Source organism: Labeo rohita, chromosome 12 (assembly GCF_022985175.1).
Source record: "Labeo rohita strain BAU-BD-2019 chromosome 12, IGBB_LRoh.1.0, whole genome shotgun sequence".
In the NCBI taxonomy this organism is placed as follows: Eukaryota; Metazoa; Chordata; class Actinopteri; order Cypriniformes; family Cyprinidae; genus Labeo; species Labeo rohita.
Genome location: NC_066880.1, coordinates 26,259,070 through 26,278,316, shown reverse-complemented (window position 1 = coordinate 26,278,316; position 19,247 = coordinate 26,259,070). Strand labels below are relative to the sequence as shown.

At 33.3% G+C, this 19,247-nt stretch overlaps 1 protein-coding gene across 3 annotated transcripts in view; it reads right to left on the bottom strand.

Annotated features, from left to right (window-relative positions):
- The window catches only part of itga3b (integrin, alpha 3b), a 51,842-nt gene that overhangs the window by 20,575 nt on the left and 12,020 nt on the right, over positions 1–19,247 (bottom strand). For all 3 annotated transcript variants that reach the window (XM_051124045.1, XM_051124043.1, XM_051124044.1), the window contains exons 2-5: positions 7,919–8,055; positions 3,912–3,988; positions 1,725–1,971; positions 1,513–1,617 (exon numbers count right to left, since the gene is read on the bottom strand). In XM_051124045.1, the coding sequence (XP_050980002.1) occupies positions 1,513–1,617; positions 1,725–1,971; positions 3,912–3,988; positions 7,919–8,055 (566 nt within the window). The remainder of the gene's footprint in view (positions 1–1,512; positions 1,618–1,724; positions 1,972–3,911; positions 3,989–7,918; positions 8,056–19,247) is intronic.

Here is a 19,247-nt window from a genome sequence, read left to right as displayed (position 1 = left end):
AAAAGCATATAAAAGCGAAAAAACGATTGATAAAATTATTATTAAATTATCTGTAAATCACTAAATAAATACCTAATATATTAACAACAAAACCTCTAAAATGTATTTAAAAATTGCTGATAAAATTGTAAAATTGTATTTTAAGATTCCTAAAATTAAAAACTAAATACTAAAACATACAGATCTATTTTATGTAATGAAACAAATTTATATAAAAATTACTCATAAAATGAATTTAAGATTACACTCACAGTAAAACAAACAAAAAAAAAATATTAGAAAATTATTTAAAAATCGCTGACAAAATTGTAAAATTGTATTTTAAGATTCCAGAAAAATAAAAACTAAATATTACAACACACAAATCTATTATATAAAACTAAACAAATTTATATAAAAACCAAATAAACTATTTAAAAATGTATTTAAAAATGACTGCTAGAATTGTATAACTGTATTTTAAGATACAGATACCTAAAAAATTTAAACTAAATACTAAAACACACAAATCTATTATATAAAATGAAACAAATTTATATACAAATTACTGATAAAATTATTTTAAGATTACCCCAACGGTAAAACAAAAACAATATTTAAAAATGTATTTAAAAATGATTGATACAATTATAAAACTGTATTTTAAGATTCCCGAAAATTTTTAAGATTACACTAACATTAAAACAAAAACACTATTCATTTTTTTTATTACTGATAAAATTATTAAAATTGTATTTTAAGATTCCTGAAAAATTAAAACTAAATACTAAAACATATATAAATCTATTATATAAAATGAAACAGATGTATATACAAATTACTGAAAAATTATTTTAAGATTACACTAACAGTAAAACAAAAACACTTTAAGGGCTAGACATTATGTTTTGACAAGACTATTGTTTAATACTATTAGCTATATAGAAAAAAGATGTAAATGCCATGAAGAAAACATTGTTTGAAAAATTAACAATGAATAAATATTATACTAAAAAAAAAAAAAAAAAATACTGTTCAAATTATTGTAAGGTTCCTGTTAAATTACCACTTAATACTAAACCACATATTAATTCCATAAATTATTTTAATTGAATTAATTATTAAATTAATATTCATAATTATTATAATATTATTAATACTTATTATTATTATTATTAAATTAATTAATTATTATTAACTAAATTAATTATTAATAATCACTAAACATTACAAATTAAACAAAAACACTAATTAATGCATTAAAAGATCTTTTTGGTAAGATTACTGTATGTCATAATGTCATGTCAGTGAATATGACTGAATCAGTAAATATTTTTTAACTTGCTCATAACTTCACAATGTTTCATATTTAGTAGAGTTTTGTTGTGTTACATCTCTACTCACTGGAAAAAGCAGGTAGTTACCGAAACAATCTGCTTTATTTAGCAAAACAGCTAGGAAGAGCTTTGACTTTTAGTCAGTTATTCCCAACATTGTCAACATGTGCTTCAAAACCAACAATAAAATACATACCTATGTAGATGTTGAGTCTGTCCTCGCCTAGCTTACCGAAGCTTATTTCATTGGCATCGCCAGCAAAATCAGAGTTGGGGTCTCTCTCTTTCATATGGACAGTTCCTATACAAACAGAGGAATCCCTTTTATTGACTATATGACCCTGAAGGATCTTTATATGTGATAATGGAGAGGTGACGTGCCAGATTTGTTGATTTTCCCATACTCACCCTGCCACACGAAGCTGCCAGGCGTCCCAAAGTACACGTCGTTCTCCGTCATGCCCCCCGAGATGCCCATGTTACACATGCCCTCCAGGGTCTGGTCAAAGTTGAAGTCGCAGAGCTCATAAGTGTCAGACTGCCAGTAATCAGCAGGGTCGTAGGTCAGATCGTTGCCCCGCACGTAGCATTTGCCCACCATACGCTGCTGCTCTTCAGCACCCAGGAGTTTCTTTACGTAGCGATGACCACATGCCTGACAACATGAAAGAAGAGATGAACAGAGGAATTCTGACTAATATCTGCTTTATTTATTTTTAAATAGATTACTTGAGTCTTCAAACAATAGACACTAAATTATACAAATTCTGTGGTCAAAAATTTGGAATAATTATGATTTTTGAAAGAAGTCTCTTACCCTCACCAATTAAGGCTGTATTTATTTAATTAAAAAAAAAACAAAAAAAAAAACAGGAAAAATAGCAATATTGTGAAAAAAATACAATTTAAAATAAATATTTTCTTTTTAAATATATTATAAAATGTAATTTATTCCTGTGATGCAAAGCTGAATTTTCAGTATCATTACTCCAGTCTTCAGTGTCACATGATCCTTCAGAAATTCTAATATGCTGATTTGCTGCTCAATTATTATCAATTATCATTGAGTAGCAATGCAATTGTTGTTATTATTATCAATGTTGAAAACAGTTTTTTTCATTCTTTGAGGAATAGAGACTTCAAAAGAACAGCATTTATTTGAAATAGAAATCTTCTGCAACAGTAAAAGCGTTTAAGTAAAAGTCCAAACTTTTAAAAGTCACAGTATCACAGTTTACACAAAATTATCAAGCAGCAAAACTGTTTTCATCATTTATAAGGAATGTTTCTTGAGCATCAACTCAGCATATTAGAATGATTTCTGAAGGATCACGTGACACTGAAGACTGAAGTAATGATGCTGAAAATTCACAAGAATAAATTACATTTAAAAATATATTCAAACAGAAAACAGTTATTTAAATTGTAATAATGTTTCACAATATTCTAACAAGTTTTACTGTATTTTTCATAAAAATAAATTTAGCCTTGGTGATCATCAGAGACTTTCAAAACATAAAAAAGTAAAAAATCTGAAGACTGGAGTAATTGTGCTGAAAATTCATGGGAAATTACATTTTAAAATATATTCAAATAGAAAACAGTTATTTAAATTGTAATAAATTTATAACAAGTTTTACTTTATTTGCCAATCAAATAAATTTTGGTTATCATCTGTGTCTTTAAAAATATACAAAAAGTAAAAAATGTAAAAACTGGAGTAATGATGCTGAAAATTCACAGTAGAAAATTACATTTTAAAACATATTTGAACAGAAAACGTATTTTAAAGTGTAATAATACTTTACACACACACACAAACACACACACATATATATATATATATATATATTTTAATCTAAAGACTGGAGTAATGATGCTGAAAATCCATGGGAATAAATTACGTTTAAAAATATATTCAAACTTAAAACAGTTATTTAAATTTATGGTTGCAAAAAGGTGGAAACTTTCCAGAAATTTGGAAACTTTAGAGGATATTTTTTAATCTTCCTGGGATTTTTGGGAAATTTTCCAAAGCATTTTCCAAAATTTTTCAACCCTAAATTTAAATTTGAATATATTGTTTTCAGTTTGAATATATTTTTAAATTTAATTTATTCCCGTGGATTTTTGCAACCCTATTCAAATCTTAATCATCAGTGATCCAGCTTCACCTACAGTAGAAGTGAGTATAAGTGTTTTTTATGAATCTCCACAATCACCTTTCCTAATAACGTGCTAGTTAGCAAGTTTCGCGGCTAAACGCACTAAATGCGGCTAAAGTAAACAGGCTCGTCACTTCACAGAGAGAAGAGAGGGGCGGGGCGAGCAGAGCTCATTTGCATTTAAAGGAACAATCCATCAGAATGGGTTGGTTTTTGCAGAGCTTATTTTGATAAGGTAAAAGGGTGCTGTTTTACACAACCATTGAGAATTTTTAACCAAAGTATATTTTAGACTTTTCATTAAGACCCTAAAGAACCATATCAACTTGTGGAAAATGGGCATCCGATGACCCCTTTAAGTGATGGTCTTGCCTTTGGAAATAAATGGTTTGTTATAAATAAAAGAAACCAAAGATGCATCTGATCTCACCAGCACACGTCCTCCGTTCCTCTGGCTGGCCACAGTTACTCCCAGCCACATGCCCTCCACCATCTCTGTAGAATGTGCTGGAGAAGAAACAAACTTCATCAGATAGCAGCGATTTTATACCTCAGTCTGCCCACAAAGAGCATTTCTCTAGATCTAAACCTGAATGATGAGGTAGCAGAACAATGATCAATTGTTGGCTTGGGGAGATTCTCAAACAGAAATAATGCATATGCAGGCCCTATACATATTTAAAATAAAGTTGCAAATTTAGCACATTGAAAAGACAAACATTAGTCTTTATATGTATGCAAAAGATAACAGATTCTAATTGCTTTCATAAATTTTTATTTTAAATTAACTGGTGCTAAAAATGTTGTTTGTGGTTGCTAGGTATGTTAGTATACTTTATCCGACTCAGCAACTACTAAAGCTTAAAAGCTAAACAAGTAAGCTTTTACTAAAATGCTGTAAACCAGAACAGACTAGCTCTGCATTTCCTCAAAGTAACTTTTAGGTTGCACAGACTCAGGCGCTTCTTGTGCTGAACGTATCATGTTAATTCTGAGGCAAATACCTGCCTGCAACATGAGCCAGTCATGCCCACCTGATAGAGGAGGGAGAAAGGCAGGCTAGAAATGTGAAGATCTTTTGAGCAACATGTAGTGAGACAGCACTCAGACAGGTGGATTTTATGGTTGCTGTGTTGAGGCTTGTTTTAACTTTCACTTACGTCTAAAACAGGAGCAGGTAATTTGGGAAAATAGACATGACTGTCTGAACTCTGATATGCAGATGTGAGACACATTATGTAATGTGTGAACTGAATGCCCTAAATTTGCCACAGTCCTAATATTAAAAATAGTAATAATAAGCTTTTAAAAGCTAAGAGGACCTCATAGATAAACCACCTACATTATCGTTCATATGTTTGTACGATTGTTTTTCAAAGAAATTAATACTTTTATTCAGCAAGGGCATAAGACATTTAAAACGTTACAAAATAGTTATATTTACAATAAATGTTCATAATGCTCATCAAAGAAAAAAAATTATCATGTTTTCCAAAAAAATATGAAAAAGCATAACTGTTTTTAACATTTATAATAATAAGAAATGTTTCTTAAGCAGCAAATCAACATATTACAATGATTTCTGAAGAATCATGTGACACTGAAGACTGGAGTTAAGATGCTGAAAACACTGTAATATTTACAGTAGGTTGGCCTGAAAAATCATGCCATAATTATCATAAAACATGCCAGCAACATGCTAATCATGATAGAAACAAGTTGCAACATGCAAACAACATACTAATCATACTGAAAATGTGCTAACATGTTAATCATGTTACAAGATATGCTAGCAGCATACAAATAATGCTAAAACATGTTAGAACCCTGGTGAAAAAAAACAGCATATGCTGGTTAGGTATGTTTTGATGCTGGTTTATGCTGGTCCTTTGCTGGTTTATGCTGGTCATGTTGCTGGTCAAGGACCAGCTTAAAACAGCATCAAAACACACCTAACCAGCATATGCTGTTTTTTTCACCAGAGAAATATGCTAATAACATGTTAGCTACATGTTAAAAACATGCTAATCATGCCAAAACATGCCAGCATGTTAATCATTTCACGAAACATGTTAGTAACATGCTAATTATGGTAAAAACATAGTAATCACGCTAGAAAGATGCTAGAAACATGCTAACAACATATTAGCTACATGCTAAAAACATGTTAATAACACGTTAATCATGATAAAACATGCTAATAACATGCCAAACATACTAACAACATGCTAGTCTGTTAAAAAATCCTTCCAACAGCATGCTAATCACGTGAAAACATGTTTAAAACATAGTAATCACGTTAGAAACATGCTAACATATTAGCTATTAAAACATGTTAAAACATGTTCATAACATGCTAATCATGATAAAACATGCTAACAACATGGTAGTAGGTTAAAAAATTCCAACAACATGCTAATCATGTCAAAGCATGCTAACAACATGCTAGTAGGTTAAAACATTCCAACAACATGCTAATCATGTCAAAGGATGCTAACAACATGCTAATCATGCAAATGACATGCTAACAACATGCTAATAACGCTAAAACATGCTAACAACATGTTAATCATGTTAGAAAACATGGCAGCAACATGCCAAACATGCTGGCAACATGCTAATTACGCTAACAACATGTTAAAAACATGACAACAACACATTAGCTTCACATTAGCTTCATGCTATTAACATGCTAGTATATTAAAAACATTCCAACAACATACTAATCATGTTAAAGCATGCTAACAACATACTAATCTTGCTAATGACATGCCGACAACATGTTAATTATGTTACAAAACATGTTAGCAACATGCTAATCATGTTAAAAACATGTAATCATGATAGAAACATGCTAATAACGCGTCATCAACATGCTAATCATGCTAAAAACGCGTTAATCACGTTAGAAACATGCTAACAACCTGTTAAATCACGTTAGCAACATGCGAAATCATTTTAGTAACATATTATCAACATCTATCTAATCTTTCTAAACTTTCAAACTTCACCCTGGTGAAAAAAACAGCATATGCTGGTTAGGTAGGTTTTGATGCTGGTTTAAGCTGGTTCTTTGCTGGTTTATGCTGGTCATGTTGCTGGTCAAGGACCAGCTTAATCATCAAAACATAACAACATGTTAGCTACATGTTAAAAACATGCTAATCATGCCAAAACATGCCAGCATGTTAATCATTTTACGAAACATGTTAGTAACATGCTAATTATGCTAAAAACATAGTAATCGCGCTAGAAATATGCTAGAAACATGCTAACAACATATTAGCTACATACTAAAAACATGTTAATAACATGTTAATCATGATAAAACATGCTAATAACATGCCAAACATACTAACAACATGATAGTCTGTTAAAAATCATTCCAACAGCATGCTAATCACGTGAAAACATGTTTAAAACATAGTAATCATGATAAAACATGCTAACAACATGCTAGTAGGTTAAAACATTCCAACAACATGCTAATCATGTCAAAGCATGCTAACAACATGCTAATCATGTTAGAAAACATGCTAGCAACATGGCCGACATGCTAGCAACATGCTAATAATGCTAAAACATGCTAACAACATGTTAATCATGTTAGAAAACATGCTAGCAACATGGCAAACATGCTAGCAACATGCTAATCACGCTAACAACATGTTAAAAACATGTCAACAACACATTAGCTTCATGCTATCAACATGCTAGTATGTTAAAAACATTCCAACAACATGTTAATCATGTTAAAGCATGCTAACAACATACTAATCTTGCTACTGACATGCCAACAACATGTTAATCATGTTACAAAACATGTTAGCAACATGCTAATCATGTAAAAAAAATGTAATCATGTTAGAAACATGCTAATAACATGTCATCAACATGCTAATCATGCTAACAACACGTTAATCACGCTAGAAACATGCTAACAACCTGTTAAATCACGTTAGCAGCATGCGAAATCATTTTAGTAACATATTATCAACATCTATCTAATCTTTCTAAACTTTCAAACTTCAAAGCTTTTACAAATTCTTCAAACTTTTAGACAGGGCTTTTGAAGCAAACATCAACGTTGGTTTGCGAACTTTACTCATCTGCTTCAAAATATTATGGTTTTGAGTGTATTTGTGATCAAAGACATGCAGTCTTGGTGAGCATAAGAGATTTCTTTCAAAAACAATTTTAAAACCTACCTGAAGGGTAGTCTGTTTCATGAATCACAACATCACCCATGTGTCAAATGTCAAAGGTATACAATGCAAAATTTTATTTCTTAATCAGTATTTTTGTCTTGTTTCCAAGAACTAAAAAAAACCCAAACATCTAGACATCCATAAAACAATACTGAGAATAAAAAATGTGTTAGATAAAAACTTCTCCTTATCAAATCATTTCTACTGCATAAGTCATATGAACACCTACGTGGACTGATGAGGTCCATCCTAATGCAGTCATGCTGGTCGAGAGTGATGGGACAGTAATACACGGCTCCGGTTTCATTAATGTTGAGTTTGCTGAGTTGGGGCTGGGCTTTTTCTTGGGGCGCTCCGACCAAGAGCCTACAAAAAAAACAGCAAACACTCAGTGAAAGATTCAGAATTACAATTTTCAGAAAACAGTTCATCTATTTTCTAAATGCATATTATATTGTGAACAAGTCACACACAATAAAATATGTTTAATTTCAACAAAAATTGACCAGGACTCCTCTAATCGTTCAGTCTGTTTAAACCACACATCTAACCTTGTGTTCATCTGCTTTCACTCTACATCCAATCAACAACTGATGCATAGAACCACATTTTTTTCTTTTTCATTAAGCCATTACACTTGGATACACGTCGCAATACAAAAGAAAATATCTATCTTTACTTTCCTTTGAAAACATGGGCCTTAACTGGATATTATGTGCATTTAAATGTGTTCAACATGGTCTCACAATTGCTTATCACTTTTTCACATTCTGTTCAGTTATAGAATAAATAAAGTGTGGGTGATGAAAACCCTCATGAGAAAGCTACATGAGTGCCAAATCTCAAGTGATTCTTGGAAAGAGGGTAGTCTGTACACCCCTGGTATTAAAAGTATTACTTCTGAATAAACAAAAGTGGCATGATGTTTAATTTAGTTACTAATTTGGATCTCAAGGAGGAAACAAGTGATAAAATCCAGCACTCAAAGCACTATGCATTAAAAAATGATCGTAGAGAGTAAACTCGTAAGTGTATATGGTCTTAGTCTAGAAAAAGAATGAAGGAAAAGAGGATTAGAGAAAGCAAACAAGCCCAGACCTGAAATGAAAGGCGCGGAAAAGACGGTTTATACTTTTATTTTCTCTCCTCCCTCTTGCACACGAGAATAAAGCAATTTAGTAAAGTTGCAGAGACGTCCTGCAACCAAGCACCTGCCACCATGGCATTTGATCTAATAACACACTAGAACTCCACCTGTTTTGGACCCATACATGAACAGAAAAAAGTAAATGGCAAGTTTATATGTAACTAAATGTAGATTTATTAAAATGTTTCTTAAAGGCTCTGTCACATGATTCAGAGCTTTAGAGTCATGCGCTGCTTTGTCTTCACAGGCAGATGGCGTCACAGAAAAGAGATCTGTATGAGGTTGCTAGGTAGCAAGTAAGTGGTTAGTGTACATAGCAAACAGTGAAAATGTACTTGAGCTAGAATAGAAAAAAATATTAGCAAACGCTTTGATAGACGAAAGAGGAACTGAAAATGTTCATGAAACTTATTTCAGGATGCTTTTTGAATTATACAGTCTAGCACCTGGGTTATAAATAAATATACATACATAAAAAGACACAATTAAATATAAACAAAACGAACAATTACTATATTAGCATCCACATTAACAGATAAAAAATGTTGTTTATTATAAGCACTATTTATGTTGTCTGCCTTGTTTGACTGTCTATGGTTTTTTTAATCATCCATCAGCTGAAAAAAAATTCTGAAAGCGATTTCAAAGATATCATTCCTCCGTGTCTTAATTGTAAGTTTTAGTGTGAACTTCCCTATTCTCATAGATTTAAGATCATTATTTAAAGTTTAAAACCTTTTAATTTAATTTAAATCAAATTTAATAAATTAACTGAGCCCAACTCAATCCGAGAATTCAAGAATTGGCTGAAAACACATCTCTTCCATCTTTATTTGACCCTCTAACTCTAGCACTCATTATTCTAATTCTATTCTTAAAAAAAAAAAAAAAAAAACTATATAGAGGGTATGCAGTGACAGCACTTTCCCACCGGGACATGCCCCCTCAGCCGGACTGAGTGGCAAAAGAGCCTTCAGCGTGAATGCATTTAATAGGGAAGATGCGAAAACGTGAGTAAAATAAACGATACTCAGTTTAAACTAAAGGTTGCTGAACTTGATATAATGTTCCTAACAACTTAACAAATATCCAGTGGTCAATGTATATTGATTCAGCCAGAAATAATGTTTTCTAACACTTGGATGTGTCTGATTTTGACCCCCCGAGAAAATAAATAAAGCATATTTGCCTGTGAACTCATCTGTAAATACAAAACAGGTGATCACTTACATCAATGTTATATTATATCATCATATCGTATATAACTGAAAAACGTATATAGTTTTTGTCAGTATTATTTAAAAACATCCAGTTATGCAGAATTTAAGATGGTAAATATTAAGTTGATGACTTGTCAATAAGATATACTATAATGCAATATATAGGATATGATTTTACTGCACAATTCAACATATTAACATGAAATGAAACTGCTAATCTTTGCTGCTAAAACTGCTAAGACTTTTCATTGCATTTTATCTTCGTGTTGCGCCTTTCATCTCACGTGTTGTGACAATACTCCATTCGTTTACTTACTGTTTGTTTTCTTAAAAAAATTAATTAAATTAAATGAACACTAGCTTTCTGTTCTTTTTGTAAGGCCTCTAACACTAGCTTGTGTTTTCTTTTTATTTATTATAGAATATAAAAAAAACCTTGCTACATGTACTGCATTAGGCTAACTGAGACTTATAGCACTTGCATGTTATTGCTCTTTTGTTGATTTTGATTGCTTCCATTGTCCTCTTTTGTAAGTTGCTTTGGATAAAAGCGTCTGCTGAAAGTCTAAATGTAGTAATATTTTTTTCTTATCTCTAAAGCTTATCAACAAGAAGAAATTGTGTTTTTAAACAGTCAATTTTCTCTACTATTTTCCATATTAACCTTCTTCTTTAGTGTTGCTAATCGCAACATATTAGGCCTTGGAGCAAAAAAATCCAGCTACTCTGAGAGCGTGTGAATGATGTCATGAGAGACAGGGGAGCTATTTCTGAGCCCCGGGGACATGCTCTATCACCAGGTGTCAGCGTAGTGATCTTAGCAAGAACAGTTTGGACTTGCAGAGTTGTTAAACTCAAGCCCATTCCTCGCTGATAACAGAGGATAAAGCTTTTCTTAGACACCCTGAGATGCAGTAGCTACTGTCTGAGGTTGTTCTATAACTTCCGTTATATAAAAGCAGGAGTAGTGCTGGGTGATCTTCTAGTGAATGTTAGCTGAAGACATTCCATTCTGATTATCACTCATATAATGAATACAGCCATCATAATGGGGTGCGGGTCTTAAAAGAGTGTATTTTACTCATGTTCAGACAAGACCCCCACAGTACAATGGCATTACAGGAATTTTTCACAGGTGAGAGTGCTGAACCAAACCAGCAATCAGTCATGAGTAATATTTGTCAGTGGTTTTTGCAGGAATGACTCTCCTCTCCAAACTTAGAGTACCCGTCTCACACTAGCACCGATAGCCTGCTGCTTACATTAGTGTTTACACAGAGCAAACCACAGAGGAGTGGGAGAATCACTCATAGAAAATAACTAAAACACAGGCAGAAAAGATGTGCTGTCTATCTGCACTGTCTACATTTGTGAGCCTGGACCACAAAACCAGTCATAAGGGTCAATGTTTTTGAATTTATACATATACATACATAAAATAAGCTTTTCGTTGATGTTTGGTTTGTTAGGATAGGACAGTATTTGGCAGAGATACAACTATTTGAAAATCTGGAATCTGAGGGTGCAAAAAAATCAAAATACTGAGAAAATCATCTTTAAAGTTGTCCAAATGAAGCTCTTAGCAATGCATATTACTAATCAGAAAATGAGTTTTGATATATTTACAGTAGGAAATTTACAAAATATCTAAATCGAACATGATCTTTACTTAATATCCTAATGAATTTTGGCATAAAAGTAAAATTGATCATTTTGACCCATACAATGTATTTTTGGCTATTGCTACAATTACACCCGTGCAACTTAAGACTTAAGGTTTTGTGGTTCAGGGTCACATTTGAGCAAAAATCAAAAAATGTACCAGCTAAAATGAACAATAGTGGCAGTAAAAAAACAAAAACTTTTATTGCTTTTAACACAACAGGGGCAGATTGATCAATAAAAACTTCTTTTCACATTCTATGCATACATTCTATTCATTCTATGACTTCAAAACACTTTTATCGGAGTGCATGATTTGCAAACTAATACACTTTGAGAATTGCACCACATAAACGGTTCCATATGTTGGGCTTTTATGACATAGTAAACTTGCTCATTAGCGCACCCGGTACACCACTGAACTTGGGTTCGAGTCCAGTGAAACAAATCACAATGGTTAGGTTTAGTGCAGGGTTTAGTTTAATAATAGTTTTAATAAAACAAATTTGCCTGTTTCCAATACATAACATCCAATAAAAGGCCACATAACATCATACTGGAGAAATTTTGCAGCAGGCACGCTTTTCCTATATAGAGGGTTTGCATTTACGTTACCCAGATGCGCGGCCATATTAATGATACTTGGATGTGAACAACAGCATGGATTGCATGGTTAATGTACTACTGAAAACGTTGTTCAGCTAATTTATGCTGTCTAAACCACAGAAAAACCACATGGAAGCTGCTAAATCGTATAGAGAAGGACTTAGTAAGCAGAAAGAGGCACAATATTTTGACAAACTAAAGTTAATAGGTGGTAAAGATATGTATGAGCAGTATTAATTAAGATATTAGCCTAATATTTCACCTACCTGACTGAAAAATGATAAGCACAAACGCGAATGTTGTCAAGATTCTTGCCCTGGAAATCCTGGCTCAGTTTGGCCAACCACAAATGACTTTTGTACCTCAGACAGATTTTTGCACTCTTCTCCTTGATTTGTTATTTGTTATTTGTTAACTTTTGGCAGTCTATAATACTCCTGGTCCGATTGACTAGAACAGCCCAAAACATGACAATAAGTGATCATTTTCAGCAGCAATAATCAGCAAAATATGCAAGTTTTATTTAGTTCAGTGGCATTGTTTTCGTTCAGTGCCGCCAAAACACTCTATATATGAGCCTGTGCTTCATTTTTCACATGAAGTTAATGGTATTGTCAGATAGCTATGAAAACCATGTGTAGTGCTGTTCTCATGAGTATGTCACGTTTAGTTCTGTTTCTGTTTCGAGAGCGTCCAGCGATGCAACAAAGTTCAGAATCCCTCAACTTTACGCAAAGGAAGAGCGACTAAAACAAAAAGTCGCTGCTAGTGTGAACACAGCTTAAGGCCTTCATCCACACTAATACTTATACATTTGAAAGTGCATCTGTTTCTCTTTGTTTTGGCCTTTCATCCACACTGAGACAGCATTTTTGTCAACGAAACCTAAGCTTTTTGAAAATGCACTCCAAAGTGTTTTCGCATTGTAGTGTGGATTGTGAAAATGGTGGCTTTTGAAAATGATGATGCATGTTTAGTCATGTGACACATATTGTACCAATAGATATCTATATTTATAGTGCCTGTTATGTGCTTTTAACTTTCACACTGTTGCTACAGATGTGTTACTTTGTACACTCGTCGTATTATGCAAAGATGACAGAAAATTTACTCACGATTGCTTTTTGTGGCAAAACATGAGGGCAGTTGTGTTTTACATCAGACATGCAATCTGGAGTGAGTGTGACCTAGATGCGTCAATGGCAAGATATTTTCGTAAATAAAATGATCCTGCCAGAAGAATTGAATGAAAATGTATCATGTCTGTTCCGTCTGTTTCGTCTCAGTGAGTTTTTTGAGGCTGTACGCATGTGCAGTGAAGCAAATTCAACATTATCTGATGTTTCAGTGTGGATGAGAAACTTTCAGAAAATGAAAATGTCATTAATGTAGACATATTCTAATGCATCAAATGCAGCTAGTACACTCCTGCCTCGCTACACGCCACACATTCAGTTCAGACACAGTGTAGCCAAAACAAACAGACAATGCTTGACCTGGTAAGCTCCTGTTACATTATTCTTTACATATCTTAAAGGGACAGTTCACCCAAAAATAAAAATTCTTTACTTACCTTCATGTAATTACAAACGTGTTTAACTTATGATTGTTTGTAACACAAAAGAAGATATTCTGAAAACACTGGGGTCCAAACTACATAGGACTAGATTGTAAAACAAGAAGAAAGTAAGTTCAACTGGTTTGGAATGACATGAGGGTGAATAAATGTTGACAGAATTTTCATTTTTGGTGAAATATACTTTAAATATTATTTAAACAACTCTGAACTAATACTGCAAAATGTAAGTATGCAGTATTTAGCTATCACTAATAACAAAGTACCAAGAAGTATATTTTATTTTAACCATGGTATATCTTTAAGGTACCTTGGACATGCATCACACCAAAACTGCAACTAAGAAGCATAGTTTGGGTTTACAGCAGTAAGAGAGATCATGTCCTGAGAATGAAAGAGAGGCCTTGGCTTGCAAGATCACTCACTACCAGCTTTATCTGAGATTCCACAGACACTCCCAAAGCAGGAGACAATTACAGATATGGGCATCACAGCTATGTGTGTGTGTGCTTAAATGTGAGAGAAACAGTGAAGGGTGAGATGGCTGTTCCTATACTGGAAAACACCCACAAATTTCATACCTTTAATATCTCAAGTGTTTCTCATGAATTCAATGGAGAACTAACACAGACCTGTGACTGAAAGTAAACTGCATAATTTGTGTCATTAGTGATACCAAACAAAAGTGCAATAATAATGACTGTTTTCTCACAGGTTTCCTTAACACTCCCTGTACATCTGATTCATCTACTGAAACACTTAAAACCTGCTGCATTAACAAAAAAGAGCTTCTGGGTGTCACAGAAGCATAAAAGCACATATTGCACATCTCATACATAATTACATTTTGCCCATTCAACAAGAAATATAAAAGAATCCTCCATGATTCCTGCTTTTTTCTGACAACAAAGCACTTAAATGTCATTCAAAATCTCTATGATTTTAGTTTTTGGAGTTCAAATGATGAACATTATTGTCATTTTGTGAACAAGCGAAGTTACATTTTGCAGGATGTCTTCTTTTGTGTTCCCCAGAACAAAGAAAGTCATGAGGATGAGTAAATGATGACAGAATGCTAATTTTTGGTGAACTACAAGTATTAAGATTTGTATGGCTTAATATAATGCAAATTATGTCTCTTACTCAAATACATAGTAGAAAAAATCTATGCTTTATACATATTTTGAACTATTGGGGGTGCCAGTATTTTGATGACGTCAAATAGCTGCACTCTGTGAGCTACTGGTGCTACCTATGACTATTCTTAACTCAGAAAATTAAATACTGATACGATGCCACATTGTGAGGCTTTTGGTTGTATTTTTCAGTTTAAGGGCAACAAGAGAAGCAATGTAAGTCTTTACTGCTTTTCCTAGCAATAGGAAAATAACTGGAAGATGTCTGTGGAAGAATAAAACTTCCTAAAGACCCGCATCTTTATTATCGCCACTGTTGCCTTTGAGGCTTTTAGTATAAAAGCTTACAAACAGAACAGACAAGAAACTAGATGCCACCCTGGCAGGATGTAAACATGCCGACACTAGTCATGATGCCGCAGCCACTCCTTAGACTCCTTGTGGGGAAAAATCGATGGTACGGCATTTGGTTTAAGCCTATGCTTATATCCATCACCACCTGTAAGCTCTTTCAGTAGCTGTGGTCATCATATCAGTATTTTATATTCTGAGTTGTGTTGCGGTAAAAAATAGCAACAGGTAGCACCAGTAGCTTACAGAGTGCAACCATTTTATGTCTATTATCTAAATAATGTGGCCCCCCCATAGTCCAAACTATGTATAAAATGATGTGGATTTTTAAAAATAATTTAAGTAATGATTTTTCTACTTCATATTTCAGTAAAAGACATCATTTACATTATATTAAGCCATACAAGTCTAAATACACTTCCCTTTAAAGGGGACATGTAACATGTAACATCAATGGAAACTCCTTTAACTTTTGCCATTAACCACAGCAGTCTGTGGAAAAATGAAACACAAAACATGACCTCAGTTTGTCCCAGTAATGCTGTGAGGAATTAGGGCATGTCATGCTATGCTAATCTGAGAGCAGGGTGTTTAGTGAACTGTGGGACTGACATTAAGAACAGGCAACACTGTGTCAAGCTTCAGCTTCACAATATAGTGTGACTTACAGGCCCAATATAAAGCTGTTTGCTTTGTAGGTCAATGTTAGGTGGTTTAATTTCAGCAGCAACTAGGTAAAGTATCAGTAGGTTGGAGTATTGTCAAAAATATAGATTTTTCCATCTCTAAGTGCTGTTAGTTTTATTTGCATGTTGGAATGAATTGATGTAGTACTGTGACAAAGTGATAAGTTTTAAACTCATACTGATTTTTACTAAACTGATCAGAGCAGATGCTCAGACATACTGTTTGAGACACCCAAACAACCTGCATATCTCAAAATCACTGATTCCACCACAGTTATGCTGACTTTAACCTGTATAAAATAGACAGACGACTCATCGAGGTGGATCAGTGATTTTATGCCCGTATTGAGATATGACTGAGCTGATACCAGGTCATTTACACAACAGAAAATAACAGAACAGAAAGAAATTATATTTTGCGAAAATTAAGACTGTTCATGAAATGAACAGTCTATTTTTACTGTTCAATATTTTTATTACACAATTTTTACCAATTTGCATTATTTTATATCTTTGTATATTTGCTTTTACATTTCACACGCATTGAAAAAAATATATATTTAAATAATTTTATGCTAATATTTTATGCTTTAGGCTGAAGCGCATACAGTAAACAGCCCTGATGGAAGACCCAGCACAACAAGTCAGACAAGACTAAAAAGCACAGTCACGCCAGGGCTCCTTCTCTGATGTTGATTCTTTTCCATAAATAGATTGTTCAATGGATTAGATTATTGGTGATTGGATTATTCAGTGAAGTTCCCCGCTGACCAGATTATCATTTCAGTACAAATACTGTAAACAGGGTAATACACCCACTCTGATGGCATATTGAATTTGACAATACAAGCCGGGAACAAAGTCCTTAATCTATTTAGTGGTTTGTAAATGGCATAATTACTACCCCGGGCAGGAGAGTCACAACCTGATTATGAAGCATCTATCAACATTACTGCCATTCAACTGTTCATAAATTCAGAAAAAAGTTAAATAGTACCACTAAGCAAGAAACTTGCTTTCTTGTGCTAATTTTTTAAAGACCAGAGTACTTTAACGAGCATTCTATTAAGACTGCCGAAAGAATGTTTGTTAATAACATTGAGAGAACCTGAATATTTACAGAAAAGGACAGTAGTTCTTTAATGACCAGATCAAAAAGATGCTCTATTCTCAATGTTTACTAGCGGCTTGCAACATCCTTCATCACTTGAGAGCTGCAGTTGTGTCTCTCAGGTGTGTGTCTATTCATACAGGCACATCTGTCAATAACATCTCCAGCAGGCAAACATCCTGTCAAAGCGGCACCAGCCACTATTAGAAGAAGAGACATGGAGGAAAAGACATCTCTCATCAAACACTCCATGAGCAACCATTAAAGGGACAACATGAAAATCTGACTTTGTCCATGTTTAAATGCTATAAACATGTCCACAACGCATCTACCAACCCAGAAAACATGAAAAAGTACAACCCAGTAACTTTGTTTTGGTAAGCTTTTCTCTACGCTGCCACCACACAGATCTAATATAAACGTGATTTCTTTCTTACCTTCACAGACATAACTGACTGTTTTTGTAACTTGTGTGTTTTTAACATAAATGTATGTGTATTAATGTGTAATGCATGTGTATTAATGTGTATTAATACACATGCATTCAGCTGGAGCGGCAATTAATACACAGAGCCGCAGATCACTGACAAGCTACACAATATCGCGTTCATAATCGCAGATAAATCGCATAATTTACGGCTCTGTGTATTGACTGCTGCTCCACTTGAACGCATGTGATGGAGATTTACTACTAATTACAGAACCGGCTTTACTGACTAGATGCGCATGACAATCGCATGCGATTTATCATGCAGCCCTAGAATAAAGTCAAAATGTTTTGAGAATAAAGATGAAATGTTTCAAGAATAAAGTCGAAATATTTAGAGAAAAAAGCTGAAATGTTTTGAGAATGAATTTGAAATTACGAGAATTAAATCTAAGTTATAGTTTGAGAGTATAGCCTGCACATGCAACTGGCCCAGATTGGGAGCATGATAAGAAGTTGCCATGCCACCGGAATTTATTTGAATATGTGTGTGATTATTAGCAGAAATCATACCATGTGTCATACTTGCAGGGACAGTATGCTTAGATATAATATTTCATGTCTTTGATTGCATTCATTAGGCTTATTTGTAGTGCGCCAGCCACTCAATAATAGCAATAAGCTTTGTGCTTTTGGTACTTTTAATATATAAAAAAGTCTCAGCTTTCAAAATCCGTCAGTTTTATAGCAAAATACAAACAATATGTATTGCAATAATGTGTATTTCACACTCTTTAATGTGGCGGGACAGATTGCTGCATTCATGGGAATCAACTGTCTTTTTGATTTCAATGAAACATTCGTTTCATTAAATTATACTGTTTTCTTTGTGGAAATTGATTGATTTGATTTCAATGAAACATTCGTTTCATTAAATTATACTGTTTTCTTTGTGGAAATTCCACCACCTACTCCGCAAAAACATATGTGGTGTCCAATCTTTTATTCCTCACATGTATTTAATTAAAAACAACAATAAAACGTTCTAAAGGTTGAAGTGGACTCCAACTCGTTAACATAAGTTATATTGTTGTCTTTTCTGAGGTATATAAGTGACTATTCACAAGCTGTTTTATTCACGGTATAATACAGTAAATGATTGGAAATAATATTTAACGTTATTAGTGTGCCAGCCACCCAGTAATCGCAATAATTTTGTGCTTTGTTGCTTTAATATAATACAGCTCAGCTTTCAAATTCTGTCAGTTTTATCACGAAATACTATTATAAATGTTTTTCCCTTTATTTCAAGTTTATAGCATGATATAAACGTGAAGGAACATCAGAAGGAATGAAAAAAACAGTATAGGCTAAATTAATGAAACAAATGTCTTACTGTAATTGGAAAAATGACTGATTCACATGGCGTTTAAACCAATGCAAATACAGCGATCTGACACATTGTTGTAATAGACATATTGTTTGTATTTCTCTATAAAACTGACAGATTTTTAAAGCTGAGAGCCGGGCCATTTGCATGCACAACAGGCTAAAATCTACTATTAAAATATTATAACTTTAACCTCGTAATTGCTACAAATTAATTCTTGTAATTTTTACTTATTCTCTAAATATT